Source organism: Pectinophora gossypiella, chromosome 14, assembly GCF_024362695.1.
Source record: "Pectinophora gossypiella chromosome 14, ilPecGoss1.1, whole genome shotgun sequence".
NCBI lineage: Eukaryota > Metazoa > Arthropoda > Insecta > Lepidoptera > Gelechiidae > Pectinophora > Pectinophora gossypiella.
The window spans coordinates 5,362,298-5,378,440 of NC_065417.1; the positions used below are offsets into that span (position 1 = coordinate 5,362,298).

A 16,143-nucleotide genomic window follows, 5' to 3' on the forward strand; every position below is an offset into this window, starting at 1 on the left:
CTTGAATTACGGATCTTCATTTAATACAATGTCCCCTTCCTTGCAGGTATACAACAAAGCACCTGAACCACCAATCGACGCCGAAGAACATCAGGACGCTGTTGGCGGCGTGAGGCCAGCACTCCAGCCTTGCATGTTGTTGTGGGGAATGACGAGACAATAACCTGGGAAACGTACCCGCTTTACCACGCACACTATACATACTAGTGCCAATCCGGGCAGTCACAAACTTAATTTTCAGCTGGTCACTGTGCTCCTATGGTACGCCGCCTTGCTTCTCAATCGCGGAGCGCCGGTTCGAAACCCGGTACCAGACTTACACAAATAATTAAAGCATATAATAACGGGTTCTTACCGCGTTTAAATGGGGATATGAGACTCCCGATATTTCGGGATTAAACGCGGTAAAAACCCGTTATTATGTGCTTTAATTATGATAATAACCGCGTAAACTTAAAACAATTTACACAAATAAGTTAATAATTTATCTCAAGTGCAATTTTCACTAACACAATTGGCTCGACCATTATAGACGGCGATACGGTGCACCACCTATCATGTTGGTCTAACAGAAAGCTCGGTGAGGTGTGTATACTTAGGTCGTCTTGCGATGGATGTACCTCTGACTACCCCGATTGGGATATAGTCGTGAGCTTATGTCTATGTTATGGTGACCATTTGAGGTAACAACGTAAACGCACGAATATAATTCCACTTCGGCTAGTAAAAATGACATCCATCGCAAGATGAACTAATTACCCACACCTCACTGAGCTTTCTGTTATACCAATCGCCGCTAAAGGTACGTGAGGAGGGCGTGATTGACAAGACTTGACACTTGATTAGCTGATTGAGTCAGCTTGATGTTTGTCTACCCATTATCTGATACTTCCGTCCTGCTCACATACCACAGGCGGTGACCGGCACTTCCGCGCAGGCTATATATAGTTCGACAGCCCTAAAACTAGCTCTATCTCTTTCTTGTCCTTATCGGAAGTGAAGGACGGCACTAGTTTACGAGCTGTCAAACTAATTTAAGGTAAAGTTTGTGTCCGCCCTAATAGGCAGTTAGGCACCGCTGTAGTGACCTACTCTTCTCTATGTTATTTTTTTTCTTTAAGTATTTTCCTTGAATATAAGATTTTGCAATCTGTATTCCTACTTCTTACTGCACCATTTCTGTGTGGGAGGGTAAGCCAAATATTTAGGCTTGGATATTTAATATAAAAATTATGAGGCTTTTTTATTTTTATAATAATGCATCTAAAAATTGCGTTTTCCAGTATTTTTATACTCATATAAGTAGGTAACCCTCTTTCGATAACCGTGCACTGTCTTTTAGGAAAATCCGCCAGGTGGCGCTGCTATACTATACCAACTTTATGGTCGCACAAAAATTATGAAGCCAATTCATTATAACACATTTACGATATTATTTAGTGCTGGTAACCACGAAAACTTATATTCACTTGCATAGATTAAAAGTTAAGAATTCGGTATTAAAAAATCCAAAGTATTTTTGAAAGTTTAGACCCTTAAATGCATAGAGTTAAGAGTAAGATGCTTATGAAGCAAGTAATATAACGTCGAGAAGTTTCCCCACTTCCCCCAATGCAAGGTCATCTAGTTAGGTCACACTTCAGTCAGTCGCAAACCCTAGGCTAGCCTTTATAAACCCTTTATTAGGAAAGCTTAAACTAGATACTTCTAATAACTTTTATAATCTAAGAAAAAGTATTATTTATGTTATATCTTGCAGTGTAAAATTGCCTTGAATATATCGATTGGTTACCACGTCTTTGATTGTGCAATATAAGTTTATTAGTCCCACGCTATTCTAAGAAGTTTACTCGGGCCTTCCGCGCATCCGTCCTTAGTTGAGGTGACCATGAGGAAGACCTCGTAATCAGCTGAAAACCTTACATCGAGTTTACTCCAGTCAGGTTGAGTGGAGGCATGACATCATATTCGTATTATTTTGTTGGCAGCATGACATGCTCGATAAATGCCAACTTAAAATACTAAAATCCTAAGCTGAGGGCGAGTCGAGGAAGTTTCGAGTTAGCATCTTAGAATTCGGGTGCCGGTGTTCGTATATGAATATTTTATTATATACGGTTTATATGTAGCGTAAATATACTGTTCGTTATACGTTTTGTTCCGTAACCTGACGAAGTAAATAATTCTGTACATGCTTCGTGGCACATTGCAACTGTGAAATAAAGCTTGTCTTCACTACTAAGGGCGGCTTCGCACTACATCCGACTATCCGATCCGAGACTGAAAATGGCGGATAGTAGAAAATTACTTATAGATATCGAATGGACCACCTATCACGGTGGTGTAAAAGAAAGCTAGGTGAGCTGTGGGTACTTAGTTCATCTTGCGATGGATTTACCTAGCTCGTCAATTGGGATATATTTGTGTTATGTGTTATCGAATGGATGTAGTGCGCAAGCTACCATACAAATAGTCGTAACCACTTCGGAGCCGTCATTTGACTAACTCCGGTCGGATAAGAATAGGAAATGTGCGAAAACGCCCTAAAAGTCACGAGAAGTCAATTTTGCATAGTAGGTTTTATTTTTCACACTGGCTCCCGTTTACTATGAGCCTGGCAAAGTGGAGTTCCCTCGTGATTTTTACTGAATATTTTCTTCTTGCCTACGTCACAGACTTGTCTGGATAAGGATATGCGACTTTTAATATGGGCTAGAGGAAAAAGACGTAAAGTTACAACTTTATTTTACACATCTGTGTATGCATGGACGCGTCTCCTTCGAGAAGACTGAAAATATAATGCTCGCGACTCATTTAGTTCGCAATAACACTAATATAGTTTCGCATTTAACTCTAATATAACAAATTAAACATAAAATAAACTAAGAGCAAGCCTTAGTTTGGAATAAAGCCAGAGGCATTTTGACGGAACGGAATTTAAGTCTGATGCCTTTTAAACTTATTGTAAATGGTAAATCGTGTTAACACTGGTGCTAATTCCCGTAGACACCATCTAACTTAAAGTTATACCTGTCATTTTCATATCCGCCGAAAAAGAAAGGGACGCAAGATTAACGACTGTTAATTTTATAATGAATGAATAAACCGGGCGAATCAAATATATCCTGCTCGTATTGAACCCGTTTGACGTGTGCTGTCAACTTAATTCTGTGGGTTATTCTACGGGGTTATTGGCCGCTATAACATTTTAGAGGGTTGTTTTACATATCTGTCTAAAATTAACGTGTTCCATAAATTTTATTTTTTTAATTTATTAATTTTATTAGAAAATGACAGGTATAATTTAAAATAAAATTAGATGCTGTGTACAGGAATTAACACCACTAATAAATTTATGCATGTACCACTGCCTTGATGTTATCTATCATAGTAATTTTAAATGAATTTTATATATCGCGTTTCAATATTGACGAGTATGTTTAAATAAGAATTAAAATAAGCATGTACACTATTTGATTACTATTTACTATATCTTTGTTACTTTAAAACTATTGTACCTATTGTAATCCATGTTCAGTCTATAGTTTGTTGACTGGAATTTTTGGCGACTTCCAACCGTTACCTTCGCTCAAATGACATTACTCAATAGATATATATCTACGTTAAATGCACAAGTACTTCTTGAAATGTTTCTACTAAAAGTCTAATTTGATTACTGTTGTCTATTTTCACTTGAGCACAATTACAGCGTCTTCTCTTTCGTGTATAGCGTTAAGTATTAAAATATATTAAGTATATTATAGATATAATTGCACAGTCAGCACAATACTAGTATATAATAGATATAAATGGTAGGTGTAGGTACCCAACCATTGTTAAAACATTCAGAACCCATTTTATTTCTAATTTACACGTGAACTTGTGACATACAACTGAATTGCATTTATCATAAGGAATTGACGATTTGAATTGATATAAGACATATTCCAAATTTATCACTGCCCAGAGACCTTTTATATTTTTTATAATTAATAAGTTTTCTAAAGGATATTCCATTTCGATGATTCCATGTAATGACCACTCCGTACGGAGTATAAAGAAGCGATTAGTGTAGTGAAAGTAATTGCTTATGAAATGAACGTAGAGTTTTTAATTCGGGATCTAAAGCGCCACATTGAAATAATTCATATAAAACGCAATATCCTCGTAAGGCCCGGATTTCCAGACACAATAGTTAAACAATGGGATTTGGATTTTAAAAGGACTTTGGGCCTTACGACCATATTGTAATTTGATTTGCATGTCAAAAAAAGTGAAATAAAATATAACTTTTTTGGATGAATGAGGACTTTTAAGGCTACGTTCCCAAAAAAAAAAGATGGTGCTGTAAAGTTTTTTTTTCGTTTAACCTTATAATTTCATGGATAACAGACATATGCGCATCTTTTATCTTTGTTTTTGGGTATAAATGATGACCCTTTTTATTACATTCTTATCAAAATAAAGAGAAGCAATATAAGTAGCAAGATAATTCTGTAGGTGCATAATGTAATCCAAATATCAAGCAACAATCATTTTTGTTATGTTTCTGCCATTACATAGTATTTTTGAATAATTATATACCCAAGTAATGAGGAAATGGGTAATACATACATACATACATAAACTCACGCCCGTAATCCCTAACGGGGTGGGCAGAGCCACAAGTAATCAAAGACAACTTGCAGCCACTGTTGATACGATGTCGTAAGCTGGATATGATGAACCTTATGGTGATAAGGGATCAGCCTATCGCCCATAACATTAGTCCACCATGTTAGAGGACACAATCCCTCTGTCGGTTTTTACGACATGCCCGGGAAGACAAGCAGCTGAACGTGTTCTATGTTTTATATTTGCTCCCAGAACAGCATAGAAGCAATGTAGTGTAGAAATGGGTAATAAACACGTTAAATCTCGGGAACGCAGCCTGGAAAGTCCCTCGTTGCTTCAATAGTAGTATTTTTAATCCCCCAAGAACTTATTGACAAAGAGAAAAAATCTGGAAATGTTTGCCTCTATTTCTACAACAGTCTAAATAATTGAGGTTGCTTTAGTGGCGAACTGTTTTGTCTCTTGTTAAATGTTTGTCTACCTAGTTTAAAAATAAATAAATGCATGAGCACAGGTAAAGATAAAAGTTGTTTTTCAAATATTACATACAATTTTGTTATAAATGTAAACCTTAGATAAATATTTAGCAAATTCTAGACTCCGTTTGTTATTCAAATATCGTTCATATAATTTTAAATTGAGGTGGTTTGTATGATATACCTATTTAGTTGTCATTTATTTATTGTATATAATAAACACACCAAAGTTATAATAAATTTGAATAGACTCTTGTACTTCAGTGTTTCATTTCTCATTTAAAACAATATTTATATTCCAAGTTTTTTTTTTTTAATTTTTTGCCCTGGTTACATAGAGCTTTAGGCCAATATTCCAAGTTACATAACCAACCCTAGAGTATAAATAACAAGGAATGAATGAATCAATTATTTATTCTTAAGTAATATTTACAAAATTACACAAAGTAACAGCTAGTTTTACCAAATATCAAAATAGTAACATTCCGGTATGATAATATTATTCTGAAACATGGCATAACCAGTAGAGCTAACACGCGCGACGTGATAAAATTTTGTCACGGTCATTTTATCGATCCCGACGATATAATTGGGTCGTGTACTACGTTCAAGATAAATTATGAAATTCTGATTACTAAATAAAGACAGATCTGAAACTAACGAGAAACATTTTCTTTTTTTCTATTTAACTTATTTATGAATTTTAATCAAGAAAAACGTAATAATAAGTCCGACAATTAAACACATTTTTCTATGACGTCATAGTGTGTTTTTCATACAGATTCCATAGTAATTTCGTGTTTTGACGTTTAGTAAAAAGTAACTGATTTGACTAGTTGGAAACTAGCCTATTATGTTGTTTTATCGATTGCTGCTAACATGTCCAAATAAGTCGTGTCGTTCTGTCAAGATACGAACAAAATCACGTGACACGCATATTAGGGAAAATCTTATCGATTTCGACAAAATTTATTGATCCGATTGATAATTTTATCAAGTTGCGCATGATAGCCGTGCAAAAGTGATTATATTAAGGTTGAACCACAGGGTTGAGCGACCGAACCCTATCGCCTCGTCGATTCCGCTGAGAGCGAAAGCGCTCTCTCTTGCTCTAGCAAATGACGTTTCTGAGTAACAGAAAGAGATAGAAGCATAGAAAAGTGCGGTGAGGTGCTGCTGATGTGGTTCAACCCTAAACAACACGCAATTATTATTACTCATCAACATGCTAGGTACAATTAAACACAGTAGCTACATAGATGAGATATGCTTACTCTTTTCAGTAGAACGATGAAAAGGCTGTTTACATATTAATTAATTGGGTCGTGTACTAGTTTCAAGATAAATTATAAAAGTCTAATTACTAAATAAAGACTGATCTAGAACTAACAAAAAACATTTGCTTTCTATTTAACATATTTTTGAATTTTAATCAAGAAAAACGTAATAATAAGTCCGACATTTTACCACGTTTTTCTATGACGTCACACTGTGCTATTTCATACAAGTTCCATAGTAGTTTCGTGTTTTGACGTTTAGTAAAAAGTAACTGATTTGACTAGTTAGAAACTAGCCTATTATCATTTTCCGTACTAACTACGGCCTATCATAAGACGTAACCTACATTTCCTAAAGATTAGGAAACGACTGCGATGAAAAATTCAGCTATTACGTTTGGTATACATAATGCAGCTCACGACACATTCCCGATTGGGCTAGTCAAAGATACAGGGTGTTAGTGACATCGTAACGAATACTCAGAGGGATGATTCAGACCATGATTCTGAGTTAATATCAAGTGGAATTTTCCATCGCAAAATTCATCTTATTTTTTTAGTTTTTTTTAAATTATTTTCAATTCTATACTTTTGCGATGGAAAATTCCACTTGATATTAACTCAGAATAATCAGCTGAATCATCCCTCTCAGTATTCGTTACGATGTCACTTACACCCCATACAAGTACATACAGTAGCCATACAAGTAGGTATGGGTGCTAGTGACACTGTAACGAATACTGAAGGGGATGATTCAGACCATGATTCTGAGTCGATATCAAGTGGAATTTCCTGTCGGAGAAGTCATGAAAATTTTAGAGCTTATTTAAATTATTTTCCGTTCCATACTTTTGCAACGGAAAATTCCACTTGATATCAACTCAGAATCATGGCCTGAATCATCCCTCAAAGTTTTCGTTACGATGTCACTAACACCCTGTATATCCATCGGAAGATGAACCATGCACAGCTGAAGCTGCTTAGCAGAACAGTGGCGCCACATTTACGTATTATTTGAGACAAGCTGGTAGTACGGTCACGAGCATTAATATGTATACACTTTGGTACCATGTCACATTAACTTTTTTGACAAATTGACCTGTTAAGTCTCGCGAAATGTCAAATATGTTAGTGCGACAGAGTCCTAAAGTGGGTACATTATATTGTTCATACTGTTTATTACTATTTCACTCTCTTAACACAAGCTCACGACTATTTCCTAATTGGGGTAGTCAGAGGTACATCATCGCAAGATGAACTAAGTACCCACAACTCAACGAGCTTTCTGTTAGACCAACGTGAATAATAACAGAATTCTATTATTAGTACATTATTTTTGGGATTTTATGTCTTATTGATACTGGACCCTATTAAGGTACACAGCTTAAAAGATACAACAACAATTGAAAAAATCTACAACATTAAAAATAGTTTAGAAATATTGTCTTTAATGACAAATACTAAGGCTTATATTTTAATAAGCCTCTTATGCTTAGTCTGTTGTAAAAGTTGATGGTTTCATTATTTGCTGTCTTAGGATTTCTGAGAGACTTCAAGACAAGCAGTAAATTTGCTAAATAACAAATTAATTCGTTTTAATCCATTCACGAAATAGGAGAAAGAGGTTGGAAGGGCCAAGTGAGCGGGAAACGCGCGCCATACAAGTATGAGCAAATTGTTCTTACTTCGACATTATACTCCACTCGTCCGCAAACTTTGCGACGCATGGGGCTCCGCTATAGTATCTTAAAAGGTCGTCTTGTGCATTATAACATGCAGGGCAAAAATCAAATATCGACTGTGATGCAAGGATATCCCTTCTTCTCACAAGAAAGCTAAAAACCTTACTATGATCGGCTACTTGTCAAAAAAATACTTTCCTATGCAGTATCTTACGAAAAGTAAGACCAACTTAATGTACCCATATCTACAAATAAATGTCTGATTCTGATCCTGATTCTGAAAGTAATAATGTTGCAGCTTATCACATAAAATATACATTGCCGGTAGAGTGAGTTTGAATTTGAGCAGTCTTTTTTTTGTGACGTGACATATTGTAGATTTGCCGCAGATGGCATTAACTACTTGGCCGGACAAATGGGGAGCGCTGAAGGCTCTCAACCGGTACAACGTTTAAGATCGTAGTTATCTGTTTGCAGGAGTAGTAAAAGCCAGTGGGGTTAAACTGGCGACAGCGATTCTCATACAAAATGCCCGTTAGGGCCTTTCCATACTCTTTCTTCTATTCGGTGAATCCACCTATCATATAAAATATTCTACACATGTCAAATTTACAAATAACAATGTAATACTCTCAAGGGTGTAGGGATCCTAGTCTAGTTCCTATCCATTACCTAGATGGCGTGCGTGTAGTGCATTCAGTGTAAAACGTAAATGATTTAGTCTTTTTCTCATTTACCATTATTTATGATTTTAATTGTGCCACAAGAGGTAAAATACTAATGTATTTTCTTTAAATTATTGATTGAATATACATTCCCATATAAAAGTATTCAATTTAAATATAAAGTTGTCAATAACTTCAAACCCAGAGTAAACCTGAAGGAAATAGGAAGGGTTTATATATATTTTTTTATTGTTTGTAGGTTCTCTAGACCTTCAAGTAGTGGCAAAAAGGTATAGAGCTCAATTAGCTTAGTTAAAAATAATAATTTCCATCACGAATGCTGTGGCTACACTCACGCCATCTATTGTAGCCGAAACATATATAGTGAGGGTCCCAAGAGTACCAACACACTTAATAAATCAGATTTTAGCCCTAAGTATTCAGTACACATTTCTCACAGTAAACCCTAATATAATTTCATCTCACCCAACCTGTCAACTTTTAACACCGACTATGCATAAATTCGTTGTCTAACAGCTATGTGGCCGGACGCGGCTTGAGTATGAGCTTGCCGGTGTCATCACAGGACATGTTGAAGTCATTGAGCACGGAGCGAGTGCGTGCTGTGATGATGCTTGGTGCTATCACCTTGCGATGTACACCCATCATGAATAGCACCACTGCAATGTGAAATGTTACGACAGAGTGAGGAAAGTGCAAAACAATAATTACTTTTACTTGTTGCCTATCTATATAACAGGAATCGGGGCCAATGACTTATAAATTTACACATACATACAGTTATAACTTATAACACTTAATAGGTAGATAGATAAAGGATGAAGACCACAATTATATGGGAGGCGGTCTAGACTATCAATAGTGTGGAGCCACATGTCATTTGTATACAGGGTGTTAGTAACATCGTAACGAAAATTTTGAGGGATGATTGAGACCATGATTCTGAGATGATATCAAGTGGAATTTTTCGTCGCAAAAGTATAGAACAGAAAATAATTTAAAAGAAAACAAAAATTTTCATGAATTTTCCGACTGAAAATTCCACTTGATATCAACTCAGAATCATGGTCTGAATCATCCCCCTCAGTATTCGTTACGATGTCACTAACACCCATACCTACTTGTATGGCTACAGTAGGTACTTGTGCAGGGTGTGAGTGACATCGTAACGAATACTGAGGGCGATGATTCAGCTGATTATTCTGAGTTAACATCAAGTGGAATTTTTCATCGCAAAAGTATAGAATAGAAAATAATTTTAAAAAACTAAAAAAAAAACATGAATTTTGCGACGGAAAATTCCACTTGATATTAACTCAGAATCATGGTCTGAATCATCCCCCTCAGTATTTGTTATGATGTCACTAACACCCCGTATGTATTTATTGATATCATCATATATACCTATCTGTGTATGTATATGTGTAATGGTTTGTACTTACATGATGCATCAACTGTATGGATAGTCAATTTAGAAGTACTCACCCAGGAATGTAGATGTGAATGCAAAGAAAGGATGGTTCCAGAGAGACTGTGTGAGAGATACAACTGGTGTAAGTGGGTCTGTCAGCCAGTGCCACGCCGCCATTGCTGTGCACACCGAGACCACTGCTAAGAGAACTGAAAGGTAAACAATAAATCATAATTAACATTTTATAATACATGTCCATTTAAATGGGATATCAGATGTTTTGAATCAAGTAGAAAACATAAAATTGCAAAACAATACAGATAAGAGGAAATTAACTTACTTCTCCATCTCAATGTGGCGGGCTGCAGACATCCAATTACCTCCGTGAGGCGGCGTTCAAACGCCTTCAAATCTGTGAGGGTGAGGTTATAATAACGCATTTATTAAAAAAAATAACAATGCTTCACCTCTGAGATCTGATTAAACATTTCATTATGCAATTATAACAGACAATGTAAGTTATAAAATGTCAAGAAAAAGGTACTGTGTAAATAATAAGTAATTTCTTTGAACAAGATGAGTAAAACATGCATAGCTGTTTACCTATAGGCAAAACATGGTTAAAATTATTACCAACACCAGTATACAATTACTTAAGCTTTGTACAGACTTTTAGAAGTCCTAAATATTGCCTTGATTGGAGTCTGTTTATAAATATCGATGTTTATCTTAGCATTATAACAGACGAACAAACGCCGATTTAACTGAAAAGTTATTTAGAACGGGAAATCTATTTAAATTTCATATTCACCATCACAAGCCGTTTGTTCTAAAGACATCGTGTTGCTCCAATTTCAAGAATAAACACTATATTTTATAATAAGTCACAACATATTTCAGAAAAGAAACATATCAACGATAGCAGTTCTCATTGGAATTTGGCAGTTTGGGACAATTTTGTCATTGACAGCAAATGTCAGTGAGTCAGCTGATTGTCATTTTTCTTCAGCGCCATTGGTAAGAGGGGTCGAAAAAGTAAAACAAGTAAGTTCTGGTTGTTTTGTTTCTTTTTTACGTAATATCAAAGCTATCAATTATTTCAAAAAAGTGTTCTACAGTTTGAAATTACCGCTCAATAAACGAGTACATAGTTATTTTCGTTCTCTCGTCTATTATTTCTATATTAAATTATTATGGACGATGACTTCAACAATATATTAAATAAATAATATGAAACGATGCAACGCTCATAAACTCATAACCCCTTTTGGGGTGGGTAGAGCAATAAATAAGCAGATTGACTTGACTTGATTATAAAATACAATTTTGTAAATGTTGTAATATACATATATCAGACTATTTACAATCCTGCTCAACCCCAGGTAGGTAAAATAATAAGACGGCTCATAAAAAAGGATGATAATAATAAATTGATAAGATATAACAACATATACAGACTTTGCCCCCATGCCTAGTACGTACCTAGACGGGCGATATCAATAGATATCAACTTTATACGGGTTTAAGATGTCAGGTTTATAGCAAGTATTCGTGTTTTGAGGAGTTCTGAGGAGCTCGGTGGCGCAGCGGTAAACGCGCTCGGTCTGCGATTGTTTAAGTTAAGCAAATTTCGCAAAGGCCGGTCATAGGATAGGAGACCACAAAAAAAAAGTTTTCATCTCGAGCTCCTCCGTGCTTCGGAAGACACGTTAAGCCGTTGGTCACGGCTGTAACCAACGGCTTAACGTGCCTTTAGTCGTTAATAACCATAAATCCGCACTGGGCCCGCGTGATGTTTTAAGGCCCGATCTCCCTATCCATCCATAGGGAAGGCCCATGCCCCAGCAGTGGGGACGTTAGTGGGCTGATGATGATGATTCGTGTTTTAGTGGGCAATAAGCATATTACATTGAATGGAACAAACATAAGCGTCTGCAACCCCTTCGAGGTTGTTATTCGCTTTGACTCAAAGTCAATTGAGACGCTTTTTGGTGCTGGATAACATCATTGCTGATTAAAACTCGTTTCTCCGGCAAAGACACCGGCATACCACATACTCCACTTAACTCATGATTTTAATGAGTGTGTAGGTTGGACTAAGCCACATGTGATTAGAAAAAAACATGCAGCGACGTCATAATAAGGACCTATGATAAACCGCATGGTGATCTTTCTATGTTAGGACGGCCTCCGTGGTCCAGTGGTTGACCGTTGGACTCACGATCTGGAGGCTCCGGGTTCGAAACCCGGTGGGGACATATCACAAAGATCACTGTGTGATTGTCCGAAAGTAAGATGATCCGTGCTTCGGAAGGCACGTTAAGCCGTTGGTCCCGGTTACTGATGTTATTATAAGTCGTTACATGAGTCATGTCAGGGGCCTTAGGGCTCAGTAATAACCCTGACACCAGGATTGATGAGGTTGGTATTCCACCTCACAACCTACACGATAAGAAGAAGACGTTAGGAAGGACACACAAGTCCCTCTGTCACTTTTTACGAATGTCTGTTAACTAAGTGCACTATAATTTATCCATTTTCAGCATGTTGCAGCTACGACCAGTGCTTAAGAACAGTATTCGGGTCCTGCCGTACGTCCAACCAATGTCGACCATACCAACTCCCCAGGTAGACCTATCAGTCGATCAGGACGGTATCGCAACGTTGACCCTACAGCGGCCCCCAGTCAACAGTTTGAACCTAGACCTCGTCCTGGAGATAAACAAATCTCTAGATGAAATCGCTAAAAATAAATATAAAGGAATGATACTGACTTCGGTAAGTTTGTCATAGAATAATGTATTAAATATACAGGGCGTTAGTGGCATCGTAACGAATACTGACGGGGGATGATTCAGACCATGATTCTTTAGTAAATATCTATATTAAGTACTTTTTATGATATTAACTCAGAATAGTGAGCTGAATCGTCCCTCTCGTCCGTCCCGACGCAAAAACGACAGGGTGTTATAAGTTTGACGTGTCTGTGTAAATGTGTATGTGTCTGTTTGTGGCATCGTAGCTCCTAAACGGATGATCCGATCTTAATGCGTTTTTTTTTTGTTTGAAAGGTATATCAGTCGAGAGTGTTCTTAGCTATGTTTGGTGGAAATCGGTTCAGGTCTTCAAGGTCATCAGGTCGTTTGTTAGGTATGATAGGAATGTTACACGCTCAGTTTGTTTGCAAGCATATGTGAGATCTGACATTTCAAACACTAATGTCTTCTGGAACCACTGAGCTGGTCTGCTGTTAGCGTACTTTTTACTGGTCGGGGGATTTTTTAATTTTATATTTAATTTTGTAATATCAAATTGTAATATTGCTGTTTTAGATTAATTGCTTTAATGTAGCCTTTTTAATGTCCCTGTTCATGGTTCTCATTTAGGTACTTCATTTCAGGCATCACCAGGCGTATTTTCAGCTGGCATAGATCTCGCTGAGGCGTACAGGCCTGAACGAGCAAAGGTTGAACATTACTGGACAACCATGCAGGATGTCTGGATTAAACTCTTCAGCTCAGACTGCATTACAACTGCTGCTATTAACGTAAGTTTCTACTGGATATTTTACCAGACGGCGGTTACAATTTGGTTATCTTCATAAACGATGAACGCTGATGACTCTCATGTTACGTATACAGGGTGTTAGTGACATCGTAACGAATATTAAGGGGTATGATTCAGACCATGATTCTGAATTAATATCAAGTGGAATTTTTCGTCGCAAAAGTGGAAATAAACTGTAAATAACTTTAAAAACACGACCGTAAAGTGTTCGTTATGATGTCACTAACACCCTGTATTTAGGAATATGCGCATGATAAGTGGTTATTTTTGGTGGCATAGCAATAAGGCCGCCAGATTGCACTGTATCTTTCGTCCATGTGTGTAAAACTTATAGTATATTTGTATTCTATTGTATTGTAATTTGGTAAATAAAGACTTCACTCTTTCAAATAAAGTATTCTTCAAATTACCTAAGCTATTTTGAAATTACAATGAACTGTGAAAGTAAAGTTAAAACATAGATAATGGACCACATAATCTACCAAGTTTTAAGACTATGTAACCTATACCATTGTTGAATTGTTGAAAAAAAAACTTTGTCTCTTCCTCACTTTTTTTCTTCTTTTTTTTTACTCAGGGGCACTCGCCGGCCGGTGGCTGTCTCCTAGCAATGTCCTGCGAATACCGGGCGATGGTAGACGGCTTCAGGATAGGACTGAACGAGACCGCTATAGGCATGGTCCCGGCAACCTGGTTTATCGATTCCATGCTTAACACTATCTCCAGAAGAGAGGCTGAACAGGCTCTGACCAGTGCCAAACTATACAAGGCTGAAGAAGCGTATAAGGTACTTACCTATGTTTTCATTATGGAGTAGATATGCTCCAAACTTTGTATTCCCTCCATATCAGAGATTTCCGATTAGTTTAATTAAAACATAATATGTAAGTTGACGACATACTCAAACTGGATATTTGCAAAAAATCAAAAGATCTAGAATATTTTTGCGTTTACGGTAATGATAATGACTTCCGGCATTCAAAGAACCCATCTGTGGAATCTGTGGAAATGGCGGTTTAGAAAAGCAGAGTTTTATTCCAATTTACCCCGCCATTCCTATTTACCCCGTTTTACGGAACCACCCACATATGCGTTTAGCCAACGTTCATACCACGTTGAACACACCGGTTCTCGTCATACGCGTTTATGGTTATAAAATTGAAGAAGTTTACTTGCCGTTATTGCAGGTTTACCTACTTTCTAATAGATCAGCTATTTTATTTTATTATTTTTAATTTTTCAGGTGGGACTCGTTGATGATTTAGTAGCAGACAAAGAAGAAGCTGTAGAAAAATGCAGGCAATTTATTAAAAAGTTCGACAAAATCCCATCGTTTGCTCGCGTCTTGACTAAGCAGAAAGTGCGCGAAGGTCCGCTTAAAAGACTGATAGACAACAGGAAACTGGATCTCGACACCACAACCAATCATCTTCTAGAAGAAAGAACGCAACAGGAAATTGAAACGTATTTGAAACGCTTAAGTTCAAAGGCTAAATAAACATATTAATTTAATTAAAATAATTTATTAATTGTACCTACACATAAGTATTACAAATCTTACGCCCGTTGTGCCTTTGGGCACACCCCAGACACTTCATACAAACAACCTCGTTTTACACAGACACTACACATTGACATTTATCGTACACGCGCATCTGTGTGTGACGTCTGACGCCATACGATTCAAGTCTAAACTATGTTTCAAGGGGTGTGAGGCAAACCTAGCTCAGCCGCTGGTGGGGAGCGGAGAGTTGCCGTTCTATACGTAGTATTATTTCTTATTCTATACTTTACGGTAGCGTTGCACATTATTTATCGGATTGGCACATTCGTACTCATGAAAAACCAACCTACTCTATCCAATCCAGCCATAATTTCATTGAATACTGTTTGATGAGTACTGAGCGTCAAACAAGAATATTTATGTTTGCGTTATATTTGTCTGGCAATTTTATAGGTAGGCAAAAAGCGCACCACGGTAGACATTCAAACACTGGTGATCAATTTCTTTACGGTAATATTATTAACTTCCGGTGTTCGAAATACTAACTAACTACCCACCAAAAACGCACTTAACAGCCCGGGTTGCCAGATTATTAGTTGTTGGGGTTTGGGGAAGCATGAAAGATGGGGAAAACATTATTTAGCCGGGATTCTTTTATTTTAAGGAGAGATTGGTGCTAATTCCTGTAAATACCATCTAATTTTATTTTAAGTTATATCTGTCATTTTCTTATCCGCCGAAAAGGAAAGGGACGGGTAATCGACAAGCATAAAATTTATGGAACACACGTCAATTTTAAGCACAAATCTAAACCAACCGTCTAAAAATTTTACGTCAGTCAATAACCCGACACATTAATTTACTCATTCTTCCTAAAATTAAGAGCTGTGAATCATCCGTCCCTTTCCTTTTCGACGGATACGAAA

General features: G+C 36.8%; 3 protein-coding genes across 11 annotated transcripts in view; 2 read left to right on the top strand and 1 right to left on the bottom strand.

Annotated features, from left to right (window-relative positions):
* Positions 1–5,348, top strand: part of LOC126372527 (CYFIP-related Rac1 interactor B) — a 66,463-nt gene extending 61,115 nt beyond the window's left edge. The window contains exon 5 of the mRNA XM_050018336.1: positions 47–5,348. Within this exon, the coding sequence (XP_049874293.1) occupies positions 47–113 (67 nt within the window). The 3' untranslated portion in view covers positions 114–5,348. The remainder of the gene's footprint in view (positions 1–46) is intronic.
* The window catches only part of LOC126372577 (nuclear envelope phosphatase-regulatory subunit 1), a 598,500-nt gene extending 587,411 nt beyond the window's left edge, over positions 1–11,089 (bottom strand). For 4 of the 8 annotated variants that reach the window (XR_007567175.1, XR_007567174.1, XR_007567170.1 and 1 more), the window contains exons 1-4: positions 10,958–11,082; positions 10,487–10,558; positions 10,221–10,355; positions 7,467–9,394 (exon numbers count right to left, since the gene is read on the bottom strand). Coding sequence is in view for 1 of the 8 variants with exons in the window: in XM_050018406.1 (XP_049874363.1) it covers positions 9,252–9,394; positions 10,221–10,355; positions 10,487–10,558; positions 10,958–10,985 (378 nt within the window). In the remaining 7 variants the exon portion in view is untranslated. Of the gene's footprint in view, positions 1–5,486; positions 9,395–10,220; positions 10,356–10,486; positions 10,559–10,957 lie in introns of those variants that run through there. The other 4 variants (XR_007567171.1, XR_007567172.1, XR_007567173.1 and 1 more) reach the window with 2 other exon arrangements.
* A 32-nt stretch (positions 11,090–11,121) lies between these two features.
* Positions 11,122–15,225, top strand: LOC126372541 (enoyl-CoA delta isomerase 1, mitochondrial-like). 2 transcript variants are annotated; one of them, XM_050018361.1, is made up of 5 exons: positions 11,122–11,190; positions 12,690–12,924; positions 13,547–13,693; positions 14,291–14,500; positions 14,957–15,225. In XM_050018361.1, exons 2-5 carry the CDS (start codon positions 12,691–12,693, stop codon positions 15,209–15,211), a joined length of 846 nt encoding a protein of 281 aa, XP_049874318.1. In that variant the 5' UTR covers positions 11,122–11,190; position 12,690; the 3' UTR covers positions 15,212–15,225. The 2 variants fall into 2 exon arrangements, with proteins under 2 accessions (XP_049874318.1, XP_049874319.1); XM_050018362.1 differs by having other exon boundaries at positions 11,189–11,289.
* Positions 15,226–16,143: the final 918 nt, after the last annotated feature.

What these genes read in the sequence shown, in the direction of transcription:
- LOC126372541 (XM_050018361.1), top strand. Translation starts at nt 12,691, where the DNA reads ATGTTGCAGCTACGACCAGTGCTTAAGAACAGTATTCGGGTCCTGCCG. An exon ending in AAGGAATGATACTGACTTCG is followed by an intron (nt 12,925 to 13,546) that starts GTAAGTTTGTCA and finishes ACTTCATTTCAG; the next exon opens with GCATCACCAGGCGTATTTTC. An exon ending in AGGCTGAAGAAGCGTATAAG is followed by an intron (nt 14,501 to 14,956) that starts GTACTTACCTAT and finishes TTAATTTTTCAG; the next exon opens with GTGGGACTCGTTGATGATTT.